This window comes from Balearica regulorum, chromosome 15 (assembly GCF_011004875.1).
Source record: "Balearica regulorum gibbericeps isolate bBalReg1 chromosome 15, bBalReg1.pri, whole genome shotgun sequence".
Taxonomy (NCBI): domain Eukaryota; kingdom Metazoa; phylum Chordata; class Aves; order Gruiformes; family Gruidae; genus Balearica; species Balearica regulorum.
This window is the reverse complement of record NC_046198.1, coordinates 2,354,605-2,375,137: the sequence shown is the minus strand read 5'-3', so window position 1 is coordinate 2,375,137 and position 20,533 is coordinate 2,354,605. Positions and strand designations below refer to the sequence as shown.

Here is a 20,533-nt window from a genome sequence, read left to right as displayed (position 1 = left end):
CCTCGCAGGGGTCCTCCGGCCCCTTCCCTCCTGACCCCTCCTCGCTTTCCCTCCTGCCGCTTGGCTCCATGATGTGCCCTTCCCCTAACGAAGCTGTTTTCCCCACTTGCAATTAGCTGGAGGTTTGCAGGGCCCCCCCCCCGCCCAAGACATGCCAGGTGGGTATCGGGGATCCCCACACCCCCTCGGCAGGTCCTGTCACTCCTGGGGGACTTCCAGCAGCTCCAAAGTGACCGCGGCCATTGGGGATGCCACTCCGGCAGCCCCGGCACGGCAGGAGCAAAGCGGGGGCTCAGCTTCGGCAGGTGCAGCGCAGCCGGGCAGCACCGGGCCAAGGTTTTTCGAGGTGATTCGGCGGAGCCGGGTGCCAGCCAGGAGGTGCGGGGAAGGGGTCGGAGCAGCACAAGGTTCGGCCTCGGCACGGAGGGGGACGGGGATGGTGCGGGCAGGGCAGGGCTCGGTGCTCCGTGAGGCTCAGACCCCCCCGCCCCGACACCCACATCTGCACCCAGGCGGCTCCGCGGGAGCTCGGCGGTGCCCCGCACGTGCCCTTCCAGCCCCCCCGAGCCCCCGCGGCTTCCTGAACCCAAGCGCAAAAGTCCCCGTGGCCACTGCCAGCCCTGGCGCGCGCCAGGAGCGGCTCCGAGCGGCACATCGTGTGGTGCTGCTAATTCCTCTGAGCTGAATCAGCGCCGGGGAAGGATTGCAAAACCCCCTGAAATGAACCCAAAAAAAATCCCTCTCGCTATGCAATCCAGCGGGGCCGGTAACTGAGAGCCCCGGCCAGAAGCCACGGGCGGGATGGAGGGGGGCTCGGCGAGGAGCCACAACGGGAGGAGCTGCCGGCTTCACCGGGGCACGTCCCGCTGCCCCCAGCCCTGCCCGGCGCAGGCAGCACCCTGCCTGCACCCAGAGGGCTGCAAGCCTGGAGGTCCCTGGCCTCTACAGAAACATCCCTGGCCCCGGGCATGGCCCCATGGACACCACAGCCTCGTCCCCTGGGGTCCCCAGGTCCCCACGGCTGGAGCAGAGCCCGGGGGGGGACACGTTGCGGGGTGCTGGGCGGGGGGGGTCCCCATCCCCGTTCCCCGGGGGCAAGGGCAGGCGTGTGCCCGTCCCACAGCCCCACGCGCTGCCGCCAAGCCTCGGCTGCCAGGAAGAGCTTGTGGAGAGGCAGAAATCCCGCCGGCTTCCTGGAAAGCTGGGGAGGTCGGGGGCCGGGGAGCGCCAGTCGGCTGCGGAGGCGGCGGTGGGCTGAGGCCGTGGCCCATCTGGGAGCGATTTCGGCACCGCTGCCGCTCGCTGCCTTCCCGCCCGAGCGGCCCCACTCGCGGCACGGGGCTATTTTTACACGGTGTAATTACCGGGGCAGGCGGCGGGGCCGGGCAGTTCCCCGGCGTTAACCCCTTCGTGCGGCCGCCCAGGAGCATCTCGCCCCAAGGGGACGGGTCCCACTGGGGTGGCACCTGATGGGGTGGCCGCTCCCCCCCGCCTCGTGTCTGAGGTTGGTGGCCAAGGGGGGGGAGCAGCAGGAAAAGCCCCTTCCCTGCTGATGGCAAGTAGCCACCAGCCCCGGGACCCGTGGGAGGGAGCGGGCGAGGGCAGGGGTCTGCAGGGGGGATGGGGACACTGTCCTGCTCAGGGCTCTGCCACCCAGACCTGACCACTGGGGTGGGTGTTGTCAGAGACCCCTGAAACACCCAGTGCAGCCCAAACGGGCTGCTAAGTCCCAGGAAAAAGCAGCGCACGGGGTGTTGGGGCCAGGAGGGATGGGAGCGGGACCGGCCATCAAGGTCCCGTTACAGCTGGTGACCGGGGAGAGGTGGCAGGGTGACAGTGGGGACACGTGTCTCGGTGGGATCACGCGTCTTGGTGCACACGAGGGCTGGAGCCAGGAGATGCCAGGGCTGCAAGCTCGGCCCCCACGAGCCGGCTCAGCCGCAGGCTGTGGCTGGGGCAGGGGCAGCGGGTGGGTGCCGGGGGCTGAGCATCCCTGGGCAGCGTCCCCAGCAAACCCCCCCCCGGACCCCTCCATGTTCAGCCCCAAATCCCTCTGCAAACATCGTGCCGTGCCAGCTCCCCGCCGGGGGCATGTCCCGGCTCCAGCACCTCCCAGCTCTGGCGGACTTTGCACCGGGAAGGGCAGTGGGGCTCCAGCCGTCCCCCATCTCAGCCCCCACCACCCGTCCTGCCCCGTGGGGCTCTGCCCAGCGCCGGCACACGGGGACGCGGCTCCCCGTGACCTTTGCTGGCCTGGTCACTTTGGCCCTACCGCGCCAGCTGCAGCCCGAAGCCGGCCGCGGCGTGGGCAGGAGGCTGCCCGCTCCCCTGCTCGGCGAGCTGGCACCCCCGGCCTGCCTGGGGACATTTTTGGGACACCAAAAGATGTGGCGACACAAGCGAGCCGCTGTTCTCGCCGGCCCCGGCACGGTGACAGCACCCTCCCCGGGCAGCGCTGCGCCAGCCGCCGGGCGCGCGGCAGCGGGGTCTGGTCGCTGACCCCGAGTCGGAGCCGGTAACCCAACCCCGCCGGTGCTGGTTACAATTTAGGGCAACAATAACTTATTGAGGCCCCTTCCTGGCTCCTGCCCTGCTGCTCCTTGATCTAATTAAAGGGGACCGGGGTGGGGGAGAGACAAAACCCGAGTCAAAGGCAGCGGCGGGTACCCGAAGGCGGCACGTTGAGGACCACGGTGAGGAGAGGGGCCGGGGCCACCCACGCCTCCCACCACCGGCTCCCTCCGGGGTCTGGGCATCGGGCGGGGGGGTGTCAGGTCCCGAGCATGGTCCCGGCACAGCCGAGTTGCAAAGATCTCGCCTGCTCAGGATCTGGGATGGGGGAACCCCCCCCCCCAAAAACACACTTGGGAGTGAATGAGGCCACTGCCCCCACGCCCCCCCCTTTCCCCGTGGACGGTGGGCAGGGGTGCAGCCAGCCCGTGGGGTTTGGTGTGGCTGTGGGCACGGGGGTGGGCACGCTGGGGGTGTCCCCCACCTCGGGGCACACCATGGCCTCACTTTGGGGTGCCACAGGGTGCCCGGGACGCGTGGTGCCGGCTCGGTGGGCACAGGCCCCCGCGGCAGGGCACGACGGGGACGCAGTGGGGACGCGGTGGGGACGCGGTGGGGACGCAGGCTCCCCTTCCTGCCGGCCCGGAGTCAGTAATGAATGGTATGAGTTTCCTGCCCGCCCACTGATTGCTTCCTCAAACAGCCTCAATGAGCTGCTGCTGCTGCGCCCGGCGCCCTGCGCTCGGCTCGTGGCACGGCCGGCACCGCCACGCTGCCAGACGGGCCTCGATGCCCCATGCCGGGCACCCACGGCCACGCTGGAGATCCGCGACGGGTCCCACGGCTGCTCCACCATCCCTGGGGTGCTGCGGCATCCAGCAGCCCCCCCGCACCGAGCCTGAGCCGAGCCTGCAGCTCCCCTGTTCGGGTGCTGCCTGCGGGGCGGCCCTGTGACCCCCAAACCCTCCACCCCCTGCTCAAGCCACAGCTCCGGGGCTCCCGAGCCTCGCACCCTGCCAGCCCCCCGATCGGAACGGCTCTGCCGGAGGGAGAGCACGGCCCCCGCTCGGCACCTCTGCCGGGACCCAGCCCAAATCCCCCTCCGTCATTTGTCATCTCCGCGAGATTTACAGGCGGGGAGCGGTTGGGGATGGAAGCGCAGCCAGCCCCGGCGCGGCTGCCTAAAAAAAAGCACCTCCTGCTCCTCGGTGACTCCCCGGCACGGGGAGGGGGGGGTGGGTGTCCCCCACTTGCCCCCACCGCCCCCAGCCTCTCCGTATCGCCACGCAGCCGCAACCCGGCAGAGCCCCGGCGTGACGCGCAGGCAGTGCCCGCCAGCCACATTCCTGGCGGCTGATAAACCCGGCAGCCAAAATAACTCCAGCCTGCGCAGAGGGGGCTGAGCCCAGCCTGGCGTCTGCATCCAATTTAGCCGGGCTGGCTCACCCCGGCCCAGCGCCGGCGGGGAGGCCCACGTGCACAGGGTGCGAGAAGCAGAGGGATTTGGGGTAATTCCCACTGGATTCTCCGCTGGCAGCAATAAGGGATCCTAAAGCATCTCCTTGCAGCACACTGTGTGCCCCGGCCTCCCTCGGGAGCGTTCACTCTGGACACTAATGATGGCTGGTCACGGCGGCTGGACGAGGCAACCCCACGGCTGCCTTTGCCCGCTGTGCCGGCAGAGCTGGGGAGCAGGAGAGCTGTGAGCGGCTCACCCCGGGAGCTCGCAGGAGGGCAAGGGATGCTCCATCAGCCTGAGGCCGCTCCCCTGCCCACCGTGCCAGCATCTCCCCACCGTGCCAGCATCTCCCCACCGTGCCCACGGCCGATCCTCTTCCCTCCTGTCGGTCCCGGCTGCTGCCAGCGCCGGCTCGGAGCTGACACCTCAGCGCGGGGGATGCTGGCGGGGTGGCCGAGGGCCGGCCCCGCTGTCACGGCTCATTCAGCTCCTTGCCAGAGACCCCGTATCGGCACCGGATGGCTGCCGACCACCCAGCCTGCTCCGGCACCCCAGCCCGCCACGGAGCAAGCCCGGTGTGCAGCTTTGCCCCCCTGCGCTTTGCCAGCACTTGCGGGGAGAGTCGGCGGCTTCCAGAGCAGCCCGGCAAGGCCCTTGCCCCAAACCCCCATCACCCTGGTGGGATGAAGGAGCTGCCATTTCCTCGCTTGCAGCGTGACGCCGGGCCAGCTCGCCGAGCAGTGGGGGAGAGGCCAGGCGGGGTCTAACCGGGGGGTTCCTCACCTCAGCGGTGCCCCGCAGACAGGAGATGGCTCCGTCACGCCTTGACAAGGGGCGCTGACCTCTTCCACTGCCCCAAGGGACGCCCAGCGAGCACGGCTCTGCCGCCGGCCTGGCCACGGCTGGCTGGGCAGCCGCCACGGCACCGTGGCACAAAGCACCGCGGCCCCATTGTGAGCGGGGGGGTCGGGGCCGAGCCGCTCCGGCGCGCGGGCAGCGCCAAAGGGATTCGCTCATCCGCAGCATCTTGTCGTGCCGCCCCCGGTTCATGCGCCCACCCAGCTAGCAGCCACCTCAGGCGCTGCTGGTGCTGTCCCCTGCCACCGCCCACCACAGCACCGCGCAGCACCTGTCCCACCCCAGCGCCATTCCCAGCACTGCCACCGCCCTCCCATCCCACCCAAATGGTGCCGGGGATGGGGCCGCGCCGTCCCCAGCCTTGTCCCCAGCTTTGCGTGCCAGTGCCAGGAGCTCTCTGCCGCCTCCTGCTCCGCCACCGCGCTCCCCGCGGGTCTCTGATCACGGCGTCCCCCCCGTGCCGCGTCCCCACCGCCCGCCCTCCCGCCCCGCAGCGAGTCCCCATCCCTACCCGGGCGAGGTGTCCAGCGCCACGGTGAGCATCGCCCCGCTGAACCGCCGCGTGTCCCACAGCTTCACCTCCCGCTCCCGCATCTGCAGGGGCACAGACACGGCATCGGTGGGCACCGGGGCTGCCCGGCCGGCTCCGCGGCACCACCTCCCTCACCGGCAAGCCTTCCTCCGTCCCCAGCAAGGGCCAGGTCACCTTCGAGGGGACCTCCTGCTTTCATGGGGCGCAGGCCACCCAAAGAGCTCCTGGGGCTCCAGCACGGCTGCCGCCGGAGCAGGGCTGGACCATCCCGGTAGTGCCGGGGCCACCTTCCCGGTGAGGAGCGTACCTGGCTGAACCCGACGGAGATGAGGCAGTCGCTGGCGCCCATCCAGAGCAGCCGGGAGTCCTTGTTGTTCTCGTGTCCTGGGACACTCTGCAAGGCACAGGAGACACAGCCGTCAGTATCGCCGCCGGCCGCGCCGGGCACGCCGTGCGGGATGCGTGCTTCACCGGCGGTGGCTGTGAACCGCCCCGGGGCCGAGCACACGGAGCCGAGTGACGGCTCCTGACTCCGCTGAGAGCCGGCCGTGGTGACAGTGCTGGTGGTGGTGACAGTGGGGACAGCCTGCAAGCGGTGACGGTCCTGAGCCCCCACCCTGTGCCGGTGCCGGCGTGGTTGCTTTGTGGCGTGGCTGGCCTGGCTCCTGGCAAGGAGCGGAGGGTGGCAGCAGGTAATGTGAGCGTGAGGGGGCACGGGATGAACCCCTGGGGCTCTCCCCACACCTGGCAAGAGGGGTCGGGGTCCAGTGTGCCGCGAGGAAGCTGCTCCATGCCGGCAGGCACGAGAAGGGGCTTGGCCGTGGCTGTGGTGACAGAGGGACTTACTTCCCCGGCAGCATCCCCGGGCTCTCGGGCCACGCTGGATCCCGGCTGCAGGAGCTGGGTACCCCGAGCACGTCGGGATGCTACCGAAACACACGGCAAACTGAGCCCGGCCGTGCTCCCCACGCCGCCCTAAGCCCCCGCAGCCCCACTCTGCCTCTCCCCTGGGCTCCCCGTGGGGCCGGGAACCCCCAGCCCACACCGCCACCGTGTCCCCCCCACGGGCCCCAGCCCAGCCCCCCCCCCCCCGCCACCGGCCCCGGTGCCGCTCTGCCGAGGACGGGAGGGGAAGAGTTACCGTGGGGCTGGCGGTGGCTGCCTGCCGGCTCCCATGTGGCCCCCAGATGGGTCCTGCGGTTCCCGGCGTCAGCCAGCGCTCGCCCCACGGCACAGGCAGCGCTCGCAGCCCCCTCACTCTTGTTTGCGCAGCCAATAAAAGACTGCTAACGATTTCAGGGCTGGCATGGAAAAGCAGAGGGCTCTGCCGGAGCTAAACCTGGCGCGGAGCTTCCGGTACCTCCGCGCAGGGCAGGGGGGGACCCGGCGGGGGGCAGGAGGGATGGGGTGGGCGCAGGAGGGTGCCCACACGTCCGCAGCCCTGGGTCGGCACGCACACGGTGACCCCGGTGCCAGAGGAACTGGGACCCGTGAGCTGCATCCCCCGTCCCCGTCCCCAGCATGAGAACCGTGCATCACTGGCCACGACTGCACTGCGACCGCCGGTGAGGCTCTGCCACCGCGGCAATCCGGCGAGGGTGCCCAGAGGTGCCGTATCTCCCACCCCCCCCTCCAGGAGCAGCAGCCACCGCCAGTCCCGACCACCGGCGCCAGCGGGATGCCCGCTCCCTGGAGAGACCGGCAGCCGGGGCGGGAGAAGGTACGTGGTGCCAAACTCATCCTCCCCTCGGCTCCGGCACACGAGCCTCCTTGCCAGCACAAACACGGCGCTCGCCAGCCAGCGCGGCTCACTTGGAAGAGGCAGCGCTGGCCAAGCCGAGCCCGGCGCTCCCAGCCACGGGCGCAGGATGTGGGGCAGGAGGGGCCCGTCCCCCACCTCCAACATGCTGGCACTGGAGCCGGCTCCCGGGGCGGGGGGGGGGGGGAAAAGGGCCTGGAGAAGGGAACACGTCCCAGGATCGGTGCCAAGAGGGATGGAAACCCCGGGAGCTGGGGCCAGCCCGCTCGTCGGCCAGGAGAGCACTTCTGCACCTGAGCCGTGCGGCTGCGGCAGCCAAAACTCAACAGCTGGAGATCCGATACCGACTGCGCCGGCTCCGCTGGCTCCTGCGCACCACAGGTCCCCGGACCATCCGGCACAGCGCCCCAGAGACAGCGGTGGGCGGCAGCCCCCCGGGACGGGCGGCACGGCTGGCGGAGAGCAGTGCGATGCCGCTGCCGCTCCCAGCCCGTGTTGTGCGGGCCGTGGCACGGGGGCCATGTTTTCTGTATTAGTTCCATCCCGGCCGAGCAGTACGTTTGGCAGCAAGCACGCGGGGAGGCCGGGGCCGGGGCGCTCTGCTTTCGGCGGTGGCTCAGCCACCCGGCTGTGCAGATGTCGCCAGAGGTGAGCACGCGGGGCCGGATGGCAGTCAGCCCCTGCCCCATGTCCCCTCCCCTGGTGCTGAGGGTCTTGGCAGGGATGGGCAGCGTGACCCGGCTCTGGACACCGGTGTGGTTCAGTCAGCGGAGAGCCCCGGCACGACCGTGGGGCTGCTGCGGGTCCCTGGGGCTGGCAGAGCTGGGCAGGGACCCCAGCACCCAGTCGGGGTGACGCCGGGACCTCCTTGTGTCCCTGGAGCAGGGGACCAGCTGCAGCCCCAGGGACGGGCGTCCCCGTCCTCCCCGGCAGGCTGAGAGGAGCCCACCAGCTCCGGGCCAGCCCACGGGGAGCCGAGGAGGCCTCCCAGCTTCCCGGCCACGCCAGCGCCGAGGCAGCCCAGCCTCCTCCAGCCCATTGTGTGGGTCCAGCCCAGCTGGTTTTAGGCAGCCCAGGCTGGGGGAAGCTTGTGCTCCCTCCTCCGAGCCGGATCGGCTGCCTGGGGAGGGTTTCCCAGCACCTTCCCTCTTCCCCTCCCAACCCATCCCTCCCAGCGTAGGCTGGGGTACGGCGCCGGTACGCACGGGGGTCCCCAGCCCTGCTCCCCGTGCAGCTTCGGAGCACTGGGCCGCGGGGGGCTGCGGGGGGGGCCAGCGCCAGGGAGCAGGGCCGGCGTGTCGGATGCAGCTGTTGGCAGGGATGCCGGGTGAGCTGGTAACAGCTGCCCGCGGGGAGCGACCGCCTCCGGCTCCTCGGCTGCCTGGGAGAGCCCGACACAAAGCAACCGCTGCTCCGGCGCTGGGGTGATCCCCGGGGCCAGCCCTGCCTCCGCGGGAGCAGGCACCCGCAGCCGGGATGGGGAGCCCGGGGCAGAGCCGTGGGGCTGCATGGGTGGGGGGCAGCTGGGGAGGGTCACAGCTCTGCCCCTGGCCGGGACAGCTTGGCCCTGCCTGTGGCTAGCAGACCATGAGCATGGCTAGCAGAGCGTGGGCATCTGACCCCCGTGGGAAGGGAGCCCAGCAGCGGGACCCGCGTGGGCGCAGGAGGCACCAGCGCCAGGCTGGACCAGCCCTTTGCCGGCGGGCACCAGGGCGGGAGGGGTCCCCTGAGACCGGGGCGCTGCGGTGGGCTCCGGGGACAGCCACCTCCTCCCCGTACCGAGAGGGGAAGCCATGCACGTGGGGAAGCCATCGCTCCCTCCAAACCCCATGAGCCTACGGGGCGGGGGCAGGAGGAACAGCTTCCTGGGGAGCCGAGGGGGTTAACCACGGCACTGCATCCTCCTCTCCGCACAAGAATGTGAGTGATTTCCCTCCCTTGCCAAATCAGGAGAGCAGAGCAGCCTCTCCCAGGCCAGCTCCGCTCCTGGGCTCTTCCCGGAGCTCGGGGACACCAGGAGATGCCACCTGCCCCAGGGGGGCGTAAGGACCCCAACCACCGCACATGGCGGCAGGGATGCTCCAGTAGCCGTCACGCTGCCAGCACTGGCCCCTGCCCGCTGCCAGGTGCGGGGTGTCTGTCTCACGGTGGGGATGCACCGGGGCGAGCCCCTTCCCACCCACACCACCTCCCCAATCCCGCCGGCCAGGGCAGCATTGCCGTGTGCCCCCGTGCCCCCGGGGAGCTGGGCACCGTCAGCACCGCGCAGGCTCTGCCTCCCCCACCCCACTGCCAGCACAGCCCCCCCTCCGCCTCCGCCCAGCCCCTCCTGCCCTTGCTGAGGCCAAGGGAACGTCCCAGAGGATGCTGCCGGCCCAGCGAGGGCAGGAAGGCGAGCGGGCTCCCGTCCGGACAGCCACCACGGCTGCGGGGGCTCCAACCTCAGCACGGATGCCCAGGCACGGAGCAGGGCCACGTGGGCCGGGCACCCTGCAGCACCCGTCTGCACTCATCCGTCCTCTCCCGCATCTCATCTCTTCTTGCAGCCAGCAGCCCCACGAGTCCTGCTACGAGGCCGTTATCAAATCCCACCCCCCACCGTTACTCTCTTGAGTACGAGCCTGCCAGGAGCCCCAGATGGGGCAGCGAGTTGAGGGGGGGGGTCCCAAAACACCGTGCTGGAGCCCCAGCCCCCGGTAAGCGAGGTGCCGAGCCGCCCAGGCCGTCCCCAGCGGGAGGGAAGGGCACCCAGGCGAGGGCGAGCCGGTGCCCCCCCCCCCCCCCCGCCCATGCACCCGCATCCCTCGCCGTGCCGCTGGCTCATCCCAAATCCTCCTCGACTTCCCCATGTCTGCCATACCAAGCAGCATTCCTGGGAAGGACGGCCGAGGGGGAAGCAGAGCAGAGGAAATATAAACAGTCCCGTGCAGCTACGCTGGGGAACAGAAGCATGAGAGCGGCGAGCGCGCGGTGCTATAAATAGGCAGCCCAGAGCCAGGCCAACTTTTTCAAAGCTTCCCACGGTCTCCTTGGGAATGTGGGATGCTGCGGACCTTCCCCCAGCCCAGAGGAAGCCGCTGCCGAGGCTGGGAGTCAGGTACCCCCGGGGTGACCCCTGCGTGGGATCCTGCGCCGATGGGGTGGGGAGGAGGAAAGCTAGAAGTCTCTCTAGGTCCTGATGCGCCTTCCCCCAGCAAGCGGTCCCCAAACCGGCCCCGGGGTGACAGCGGGATCCTGGGCAGAGGTGACGCGTCGGGGTCCGTGGGGTCCTGGCTGTGGGCACGGCCGGGTCACCCCAGCCTGGATCTCCACCTCGCCACAGCATCACCCTGCCACCACGGCCCTCAGAGACCCGCTCCCCGCCGTACTCTCCCACCTTGGCAGGGGCTGACGTGGCCCATGGGATGGCGGTCACGGTGGTCACGGTCTACCCTGGGCAGAGGTGGAGCACCCCCGGCCTCGGGGGACACGGTCCTGCCCCGCACCACGTGTGCTTGGGGGGCTGCGAGCCCTGGGTGCTCCCAGGCGTGGAGCTCTGCCCCCGGCATGGCCCATGAGGTGGGGGACAAACCCACGGTGGGGACAAACCCACGGGGACACCCTCCCAGCTGTCCCCAGGCACCCTCAGCCCAGCCCCGCTCATTAAAACAGAGCTCATCAAAACGTGAGCGGGAACATGCGCTCGCCCGGCGCGTGCGGCCGTTCCCTCGCCCCCGGTCCTGCCGAAACGTCGGCGGGGGAAGTTTCTCGTGAGAACGAAGCCGGCTCCTCTCCGTCCCACACTGGCCGCACTCGGCGGCAGCCCCGCAGCCCGGCACCGGCGGCACCCGCCCCGGCCCCGTAATGGGAGCCAGGTGCCGGCCAGATGCGTGCAGCCCCTCGCGCAAGCGTGGGGGGGCGGGATGCGGCCCATCAGCTCCGCACGCCGCCGGCCCGGGGTGACACCGTGTCCGGTGGATGTGGTTCTGCCGCACCAAATCGGGGCACCCGCACAGTGCGGGACACCCCCGCTGACCACGTAGCGGCCACCTCCCTTCTTTCCAGCCGCGTCTCCAAGTGGTTTGAATTGCACCCCCGCCGTCAGTAAACATTTTTGAGGGTGCACCCCCAGCAGACGTATACTGACGGATGTATAAGTGACGCGTGTGTACAGCTGAAGGGCTCCTGTTTTCTCCCTGCCCCCCCCCCCCCCGGATTGCCTTGTGCGCCCCGCTTTGGAGAGAGCTGCTTTAGAGGACAGGCAAGACCCCGGCCCGCGTGTGCAGGCGGGGTGCTGCGTGCCCATCTGCCCCCCCAGCCCCGCGGAGAACAACCTCGGGGACCCAGCCCGGGGACCCACGGCTTGCTGGGACCCAGAGGCGCGGACAAGCGGAGATGGCACCCGAGCACCCCACGCCATACCCCAATCGCTGCCCCGCACCGGTCCCAGTGACGCGCCTGGTACGGGCACCCTCGCTGTGCTCCCACCCCCCACTCAGCACCCCGCCCCCAGCCCCGTCCCCCCCCACGGCTGGCGCACGACGCACCCCACGGGCACGGCCCGCGACGTTTTGTGGGGTTTGCCCGGGTGAGGGCGGGAGCGGAGAAGCGCCGAGCCACGGCCGAGCCGAAGCCGTGAGGGAGAGGATGTGACTCGCTTCCAGGGAGGGGGTCAAGGCGAGGAGGGCGACCACCAGCCCCCGCGGGAGGGGAAGGGAGGGGGGTGGGGGGGCTGCAGCCGGGGCAGCGTGGCCTTGGGAGGGCAGGAGGCAGAGGACAGGCCTCAGGGGACGCCTCCAGAAGTTCGGCGGCACTCAGGCCCAGGCCCAGCCGGGCAGGGGGAGCAGCGGAGGCACAGCGGGACCCGCTGCAGCAAAGGGGGGGCCCTGACAGCTCCAAGGCCGGTTCAGGGGCCCCAGAAAGGGCAGCAATGGGGTGCAAGCCCAGCCCTAACGCTCGCAGAAGGGCTGCTGTGCTTACACCTCCCTGCTCCAGCCCCAACACAGCAACGAGGGGCTGGTGGGGAGGGGGGGTCCAGCAGGATGAGGCCGCTGCTCTCCCAAGGGACGTGGTGGCCTTGGGTACGTACCAGGCAGCCCCCGGGGTCAGCCAGACCCCAGCCACGCCACGCTCGCTGCGTCACACGCTCCTGCCCGCCGCCGGGACGCGCTCAAAATAGCTGCGACGGATGTAACCGGGAACGGGGGTGGGGGCGGGGGGTCAGGCCCCCATCGAGGGCACGGCCGCGGGGTGCGGGCACCCTGCCAGCCCGGCACCGCACCCTCCTCACCATCCACCCTCGTCCCCATCCCCGCGCAGGCTGCATCCGCGAGACCCGAGAGCGCCGTCAGGCATCGCGGCACCGTGGCGGTGACCCCTCCTCCCGAGGCTCGCTCTTTAGCTCTTTCTCATCCTTTCTCCCTGCTCTAAAAAAAAAAAAAAAAGGAACGGTTTAATGAGGCAGGCTTGGCAAATTAAGAAAACCAGCCGGAGGAACAGCCCTCTGCCGAGGCCGGCTTCAGCACCGCGTGCTCCGGGTGAGCCGGCGGCAGTGCCGAGCCCGAGCCCTTCGCCTGCTGCGGAGGAAACCCAGCCCACGGCGCGGCAGGGGCCAGCGCAGCTGGAAAACCCATCGCGCCGCTCACCTCGCTCATCGCCGTGAAAAAACAGGCAACTTCAAAGCCGGGAGCTCGCGAGGTGCTGGCACCCGCACGGCGGCCCCGGCATCACCCGGTTTCGTAACCGCGCTGGCCCGGGGGGGGGGAGAAGGAGCCTTTCCAAATAACCCGGCCCTCCAGCAAGGCGGGGGGGGGGGGGGGTGAGAAAAAACAAAACACAGGAGTGTTATTCCTCTTGGCTAAGCAAGCCCTGTGCAAACTTCCAGAGGATTTATGGCATTTTAAAGTTTTCCCCTTCAGCACAGTACTTCTCCAAGACTAAACATCTTCATCAATTCTCAGCCGGCCGGGGTTAGGGCTGCGGCGCAGCAGCGCTCGGCCGCGGCAGCGAAGGTGCATATTTCTCTTGGCAAAGCCTGAGCCCCGGGCTGGATCAGACGGCAGCGGAGGGAAGTGAGCTGCCTGCTTTGAACAGCCACCATCATTCACACGTTATTTTTAATAGCTCAGCGAGACAGAGTCCACCCTCCCCGGGAGACTTGGCTCGAGCCCATCGCGCTCGCAGCTTCGCCGAAACGCCGTTATACAAGCCGACGGGTCTGGCAGGGGGAGAAGCGGGGAGGGGAGCAGCGGCCGGGGCCGTCGGTGCAGAGGTGCAGGATGAATTGGGGAGCAGAGACGGGTACCTTCCAGCCCCGCCGAGCAGCACCCGGTGCAGGGGAGCATCACGAGGGCCACCTGAGGGCCGGGAGCACTTTGCCCTGGCTCGCTTACGCGTGTAACCGCTGGGTTTATATGTAAATATTGTGGTGTGGTTATAAAGCTGCCTGAAGGGTCAGGGCACCGCTCATACCTGCGGAAAGCGCCCAGGGGCAACCGGCGGTGGGAGAGTCCCGGTGCGGCGCAGCGCCGGAGCACCGGCTGCCTCGTCGGTGCCCGGGGTTACTGCTGTGCCCGAGCACGGGCACCCGAGGCCATCGGCTTCCAGAGCCCTTGGGCACGCGCACGCCGCGGCAGGAAAGGCACGGGGTGCAGCAGGGCCCGCTGCAGCCGTCTCGCCCTGCTCTCCGCCGCATCCCTCCCCTCCCAAAGGCTTCCAGCCCCCTCCGCAGCGAGGGACAGCGGCCGGTGGCAGCCAGAGCCCCCAAGCCACAGGAAACCTCTAATAAGAGGCTGTTTAAACTCCACGTCAAGGCTTAAGTCCTCTACTTATTTCCTAATCGCTGTTATTTGCTGAGCTGTGCGGATCCAACCGCCCAGCCCTCACCCTTGGCAGGTCCTCGTCCCCGAGAGCCTTTCGCCCAGCTCCCGAACGGCGGCATGGAGCCTGGGTGCCCACAGCCCCGCCACAGCCCCTGCGCCTGCAGGGACGGGGATCCTGCCCGCGGGCAGACAGCCCCAGCGGCAGCATGCCGGTGCACCGCCGGAGCTCACGGGCACGCAGGAGGGCAGGGGTCCCCTGTGCCGAACCCCACCGGGGCCAAGGAAGAGGTTGCCCGTTCCCCCTGCCCTCAGCCCGTGCCGTCACCTCTCCCACACTGTGGCAGGGCTGGGACAGTTTGGGGCACCAAGCCCACCCCGCGGCAGGCAGCGGGCGCCCCGGTCGGGCAGGGCTGCCCGTACCACGTCACCCAGCGCACCCAGGAGGGACGGTACCTGGAAGGCAGCTGGGCTGGCTCGGGGGTCAAAGAGCCGCAGTTTCTTGTCCTGTTGAGATAAAAAGAAAACAGAGGAGGGTCAAGGACCCCGGGGCCAGCGGGATGTCAGGCCACACTAGGCAGAAGGCTTGGAGTGAGCAGCCCCCCTCCTTCCTGCCCATCACTCTCCCGCCTGCGGTGCCTGCCCCCGTGGACGGCTTGCACAGCGTCCTTCCAGGTCTAGGGGCGCACCCCCAGCACCCCCACAGCCTCACCAGGACCCCCACGTCCCCAAAACTGCTCCCAGAGAAGGGGGGAGCCTCCAAAGCAGAGCCAGGGCTGGAGCCCGACCTCTCGGATGCCGCCCTGCCGGCGCTCCCCAGCATCCTGCGGCCAGGGGAGCGAGCCTGCTCCTGCCCAGCACCCCACAGCCAAACGGGGTGCGGGATGCCCCTCGGAAAGGGCTGGCCGGGGAGCAGAGAGAGCAGGGAGGTGCCCCGGTGCCCGCCTTGCTGCCAGGACGCGTCGGCCAGACTCGCACAGCAGAGCACAGTGATGCTGCAGACCTCGGGGGCCACACGGCACAGCTCAGGGTCTTCTCCTCCACGCTCAGTCTGCACGCTTGGCCAGCGCGGACTCCAGCTCGGGCCCGGCTGCTCGCTCAGCCCGCGCGCTTCGCCTCCTACCCGCGGGCACAGGGGGTTTGACTGCTCGCTCAGCCCGCACGCTCGGCCCCGCACGCTCAGCTGGGCTTGCACGCTCGGTCCTGCTCACCCAGCCCTCTGCGCACGGCCTGGGGACCTGGCAGCGCGCTCGGCCTCCACGCCGGGCCCACACGCTTAGCGCAGAGGGGGAATGCTGGCTCAGGCCATACGCCTGCTCTGCCTGCACGCTTGGCCTCCATGCCTGCGCACAACCGCACGCCAGCGTGTCCGGCAGCGCACGGGCAGCGTGTGGCAGGCGCCATCTAGCGCTCCCGTCATCCTCGGCTCCGGTGCCGCTTCCTGACCCCATTTCTGCTCTTTTCTCCCCAAAAGAGGATCACCGCGTGCCTCACCCCAGGACCAGGGCGCAGCCAGCAGCCAGCCCGGCCGTGCCGTGCCGTGCCGCGCTGCAGGAAGGTCGCCCGTGGGAGCGGCTCACCTTGCAGGAGGTGCCGAGGAAGCGGCCGTCTCGCTTCCAGGTCAGGCTCTGCAGCTGGTCCCCGTGGGACTCCAGGGCTGGGGGAGGAAAGCAGGCTCAGGATCGGGATTAAGCAGGCTCCCTCCCGCAGACGAGGCAGGAGCCATCGCTCTCCCACCCACGCGTGCCGGAGCGCTTCCCACGGCTGGTCAGCCACAGCCCACGGCACCCACATCTACCCACGCCCTGGAGAGGGACCTGTCACCCCAGGGGATCCCCAGCAAAGCTGCTGTAGACACCCTGGGCAGCGCAGGAGCCTTTTACACGGCTACATCAGAGCGCAGGGGAGCTCGTGCACCCACACGAGGGGCTGCGGTGCTCCCTACCCAAAAAGCCACCCGTGCCGCCTGTTCGGTGACACCGAGGTCCAGACTTGAGCCCGTTGCTTCAGCCCCGGCAACAGCACGGTGGAGACACGTGTTGCGGGCAGGAGCCGGCGGGCACGGCCATGCCTACCTGTCAGCGGCTGCTGCCACCCCACGTCCCAGACGGTGACTCGCTTCCCCGCGCCGCTGGCAAGGACGCCGTCCGCCGTGGGGTGGAACTGCAGCACATCCACCGGGCCCCCCCCGGACTTCAGGGTCAGCCCCGCGCTGCCGGGCAGGTCCTGGCCGCTCTCGGGCAGGCGCCACACCTTCACCTGCAGCCCCAGGGAGAGGGGGGGGTCAGTCCCTGGGCAGGCGAGCCGGACCCGGCTGGGTGCCAGCGATGCTCAACCTGGGCTCGCTGCTTTTCCAGGCTTTGGTCCCCGAGGACACCGGGGGACCCCTCATCGCACGGCTCGACGGGACCAGAGCTGTGGGCATCCCAGGCGGGAGAGGGCCGATCCATCTGCTCTGTCCCCCACAATCTGGGGACATCCCACACCGCTGCCCAAGGCTGGCACCTTCCACCCCAGGCTCCTCTTATTCCCATCGCTCCAGCTCCGTCTCTTCCAGGCTCTGCAGCGAATCCCAGAGACACGCCGGGGGACACGGGGTGCCCTCTCGGGACCCCCCGCACCGAGCACTCACCATCTCATCAGCAGAGCCTGTAGCCAGCAGGAGCTGATCGAAGGGCGAGAAGTCAAAGTCCGTCACCGCATCTGGAAGGAGAAGGGCAGAGGTTCATTCCCGCGTCACCCTGCGGACACCGCGTCTGCCTGCCCCCGCTCTCCCCCAGCCTCAGACCCTTCTCACACGCGCACATCTGCAGGAGGGCGCGGGCAGCCGGGGTCAGATCCAGCCCCATGGAGGCGTTTTTGGAGCAGCTCAGCTTTGCTGCGAGAGCCTGAGCCCCCCCACGCTGTCCGTCAGGGTCTCGCACCCCTTCCTGCAGGGACGGGACCCCTGAAGGGCAGCGCCACACAGTTGCATCTCCCCATCTAACCCACCGCCGCCCAGCTTTGGCTCTCGTTTCAGGACGGACGTGCCCGGGAGGCACAGGGAGAAGCACGAACAGCACAAGGGTGTCTGTGCCGGCCCAGATGCCGGCGAGCGAGGCCGTGGCTGACCGGGGCCGTGCTGGTAACAAGGCTCCCTTTGTAATGCCCCAGCTCGGTGCGCCGGCTGCAGGGCCGCTCCTCGTGGCTCCGGCGGCAGGGCCCTGCGGGAGGAAGGCTGGCACCGTCAGCAGCAGCCCCTCGGATGCATTTGGCACGCTTGGGAAAGTAGGTCACCGTGTACTTTTCCGCTTCCAGTAGGTTGCGGAGAGACAGGCCCAGGAGGCACGAAAAGCGAGCGGCTTGCTCGGCTGCATTTGCCCTGGGAGGAGAGAAAAATCCCTTCCCCGCTTTGGAGGCGTTGTTCTGGCACGGCCGGCTTCAAAGGGCTCACGCTAAATCTCATTAAGAAGCCGTTACCGTTGCGCTGGCTCCCCGCGCAGCCCTCCAGCGCTCCCCTGGGAGCGTCGGAGCTCGCTGGCCCGCGTGCCACTGCGGTGCAGCTCTCCGTGCCAGCGCCACACCGCAGCGATGCCAAGCCACCGCACGCAGGAAGGCGGCGCTGGGACCGGCTCCCATCTTGCTCCTCTGGTGCAATTTTTTTGGGGGAAATAGGCAATTGGTGCCCCCCGGGCTGGCACTGCTGCTCCGACACCATTGAGGGGTACCCCGGGCTCCCCAACACTCCGTCCCCGTGCAGAAGGCAGAGCGCTCGGCTCCACAGCGTGTGCTCCTCTGCCAGGGGCGATGCTGCCAGCCGCCTCTTCCCCTGCGGCACTCGCTCTGCCCACATCGGAGCTGCTCAGAGCCACGTGGCCACCGGTCCAGCCTGTTCCTCCCGTCGCTGGAGCTGGGTACGCGCGCGGTGATGCCATCCCCAGCTCCTCCGCCAGCCCGGCACTGGGTGTACTGGGAACTTCAGGGCGTGCAATGAGTAACATGGGGTGTGCTAGAGGAAAAGCGTGAGCAAGAGCTGCGTGTTCACAGACCTTGCTGCGGCTCGAGAGCTGAAGGGACGTGGATGAATCTGGCTCGTCAGCAAAAGCCCAGCCTGGCAGAGCCCCCCGTGGTCAGCATGGCTGCAGTCGGTTTGCGCCTCGCACGTGAGTGAGACTTGCCAGGGTCGCCCGGGGTGGTGGGTGGTGGTCCCCAGGGACCCCAGCAGCTCCCCCAGCCCCCAGCCCGCGAGACAGCCCAACACGGTACCCTGGGCTGGGACTCGGCACCTGAGCCCCTCCGCACAGCCCACGCTGGGCCAAACGCCCCCTGCGCAGGTGGCACCAACTGCTCAGCGCCCCGGTGCAGAGCACGGCAGAGGCACGGGGCAAGCCAGACCGGGGCCGGCAGGCACCCAGCTCACCCGAGTGGCAGCAGAGCTGAAACACGGTCCTCTTGCCTCCATCCTCGCACTCCAGCGGCACGATGCCCAGCACACCTACAGGAGAGGACACAGGAGCAGGTCACCAGCCTGCCCAGCACCCACACGATGCTCCCAGGACCCCCCCCTCCCAGCCCCCGACACGGGGACACCACCCAGCTCTGCGATGCAAGCCAAGAGGTGTGGGACGGGACCGTCAGCTCCTGTGGGGGAACTTGGCGAAAGCCTCCTCCAACTTGCCCTCAGCCCTGGGCTGACCCAGCAACGAGCCCCCCCGCAGGGACCACAGGGTCAAATCCATCCCACCGCCCCCAGCCGCGCTCGGCACCCCCTTCCTTGTGCCTCACCTGCCGCCTCGGCATTGAACGCGATCCAGCGGCGGCTGGCCTTCACGTGGTTCCCGCAGGACGTGACGGAGCCCGCTCGGATACCCCCGATCCAGGCCTGGGATGGAGAGGGACAAACCCACGTCAGGAGACGTCTCTGTTTCGGAGGGGCCCGACGCCGTGGTCGGAGCACAGATGGAGAGACACAACGAGGTAACGGCACAGCACGGCCAGAGAGCCTCAGCCCCAACGGAGGTCCCTCACCGATGGACCCGGCACTACCCGGAGGCTGCCAACACTAACGGCGCCGTGCCAGAGGCACCGCTGTAGGGTTCTGTCCTCCGGGAGGGCCGGGGCAACGCGGCTGCTAATGCTCCCTGTGTAAAAGCGCAGCCCCTCGCCGGGGCTGGGGGTTTTGGGGCCAGCTTTGCTGCTGGCTCTGCGCAGGAATGAGGAAGGGGCAGGAGCATCCCGGCTCCCTGCGCTGCCTCTCCCCAAAACTGTCCCAGCCCTGGGCTCTCCCACAGTGGGAAGGGTTTGGAGGACCTTGTGATAAACTGATGTCGGGGAATTTGGGATGGGACAAAGGCTCTTGGGCTGCGAAGCACCACGAGGTCGGGCTGTTGTTGACTAAGGCAGGTAAACACCTCTGGCAACACGCTTCCCGCACGGACACACGACCAAGGAACTTCATCACAGCTCCCAAACCAAAATCCCACGTTGCAGTGTTTCCCACCGCTGTTCCACGGCCGAGCACCGCACCCGTGGGGCACCAGGACACCCTGCGCCAGCCGGACCCAATCCGGGTGTCACAGACACCCAACCTCAAGTGGCCACTGGGACCAGGAGCTCCCTGGCACACCCAGGGCCAAGTCCAGCCCTCAAGCAAAGGCGAGTGTTTTACGGCTGCCACCGTGCCTGCAGAGCGGCTGGTGGCCACCGGCATCGCAGAGCCCTGCGGCAGCGAGCCGGAGCGGCCAATACCCTGCAAGCAGGGCAGAGCCCTTTGCAGGAAAGGGAGCTGTGCACGCAGCCCCAAAAGGATCGAGCCCCCGATTTCCTCTTCTTGCACGGCTTCCTTTTGAGGCCTGACAGAGAGCAGCAGTTCCTGCAGCACTTCCTCTGGTCCCTGTCACAGCAGCCTGCGGGGTGGCGGACCTGGTAACCCTTCTCCTGCCGAAGGGAGGTTCAGCAGCCAGGTCGGAGTCTGCAGCGGGGACAGGGAACGGGTCTGGAGCGTGACCGAGACATGGGAGGAAGGGTCCCACAACCTGCACCCTCTCACCCTGCACTGGTCCCTCGGTGAGGGGGCACCCAGCATCCGGGGGTACCACGCAGGACCCCTGCAGCGAGGTGTCACAGAGGGACTGCGGAGCTGCTCCAGCCCATCCCCGCAGGCAGGCGGGAGCCCTCGGGGAAGCGATCCTTCCTGCGGCGTGCCAGGGCAGCCGGTAAAGCATACGGCACCATCCTGGCTGCGTCCCTAAAACAAACCGCAAGCTTTCGGGGCGCCTCAGCCAGAAGAGCCCTGCAGACGCTGCCTGAAGGGGAGAAGCGACTCCGATGTGATCCTTCGTGTTTACACCGCGCTTCCTGATCCGGCCAGGTCAAGTGTCCGCCTTCGCCTCCGTAACCAAGCTGCTCTGCTCAGCCGGGGACACGAACAGCGTTTCCCGCTGTGACACCCGAGATGGGTTTGGAGAAGAGACGTCCACCTCCCACCCGCAGAGCCGGGTGACGTGGCCTCGCTTCCCAGGGACACGTTTCATGCCTGGATGGGAAATGCCTCTCGGAAAGGCTGTCTTCCACGTGCGGGCTGCCGGAGGCAGAGCAGATGCCTCCCTGCACACTGGGGCAAGAGCACGCTGTCCCTC

General features: G+C 68.9%; 1 protein-coding gene across 4 annotated transcripts in view; it reads right to left on the bottom strand.

Annotated features, from left to right (window-relative positions):
* Positions 1-20,533, bottom strand: part of CORO7 (coronin 7) — a 39,149-nt gene that overhangs the window by 15,739 nt on the left and 2,877 nt on the right. For 2 of the 4 annotated variants that reach the window (XM_075767742.1, XM_075767741.1), the window contains exons 2-9: positions 18,681-18,777; positions 18,316-18,390; positions 16,549-16,619; positions 15,992-16,175; positions 15,497-15,573; positions 14,373-14,423; positions 5,668-5,754; positions 5,340-5,422 (exon numbers count right to left, since the gene is read on the bottom strand). In XM_075767742.1, coding sequence (XP_075623857.1) covers positions 5,340-5,422; positions 5,668-5,754; positions 14,373-14,423; positions 15,497-15,573; positions 15,992-16,175; positions 16,549-16,551 — 485 coding nt within the window. In that variant the 5' untranslated portion in view covers positions 16,552-16,619; positions 18,316-18,390; positions 18,681-18,777. Of the gene's footprint in view, positions 1-5,339; positions 5,423-5,667; positions 5,755-6,206; positions 6,270-12,743; positions 12,811-14,372; positions 14,424-15,496; positions 15,574-15,991; positions 16,176-16,548; positions 16,620-18,315; positions 18,391-18,680; positions 18,778-20,533 lie in introns of those variants that run through there. The other 2 variants (XM_075767743.1, XM_075767744.1) reach the window with 2 other exon arrangements.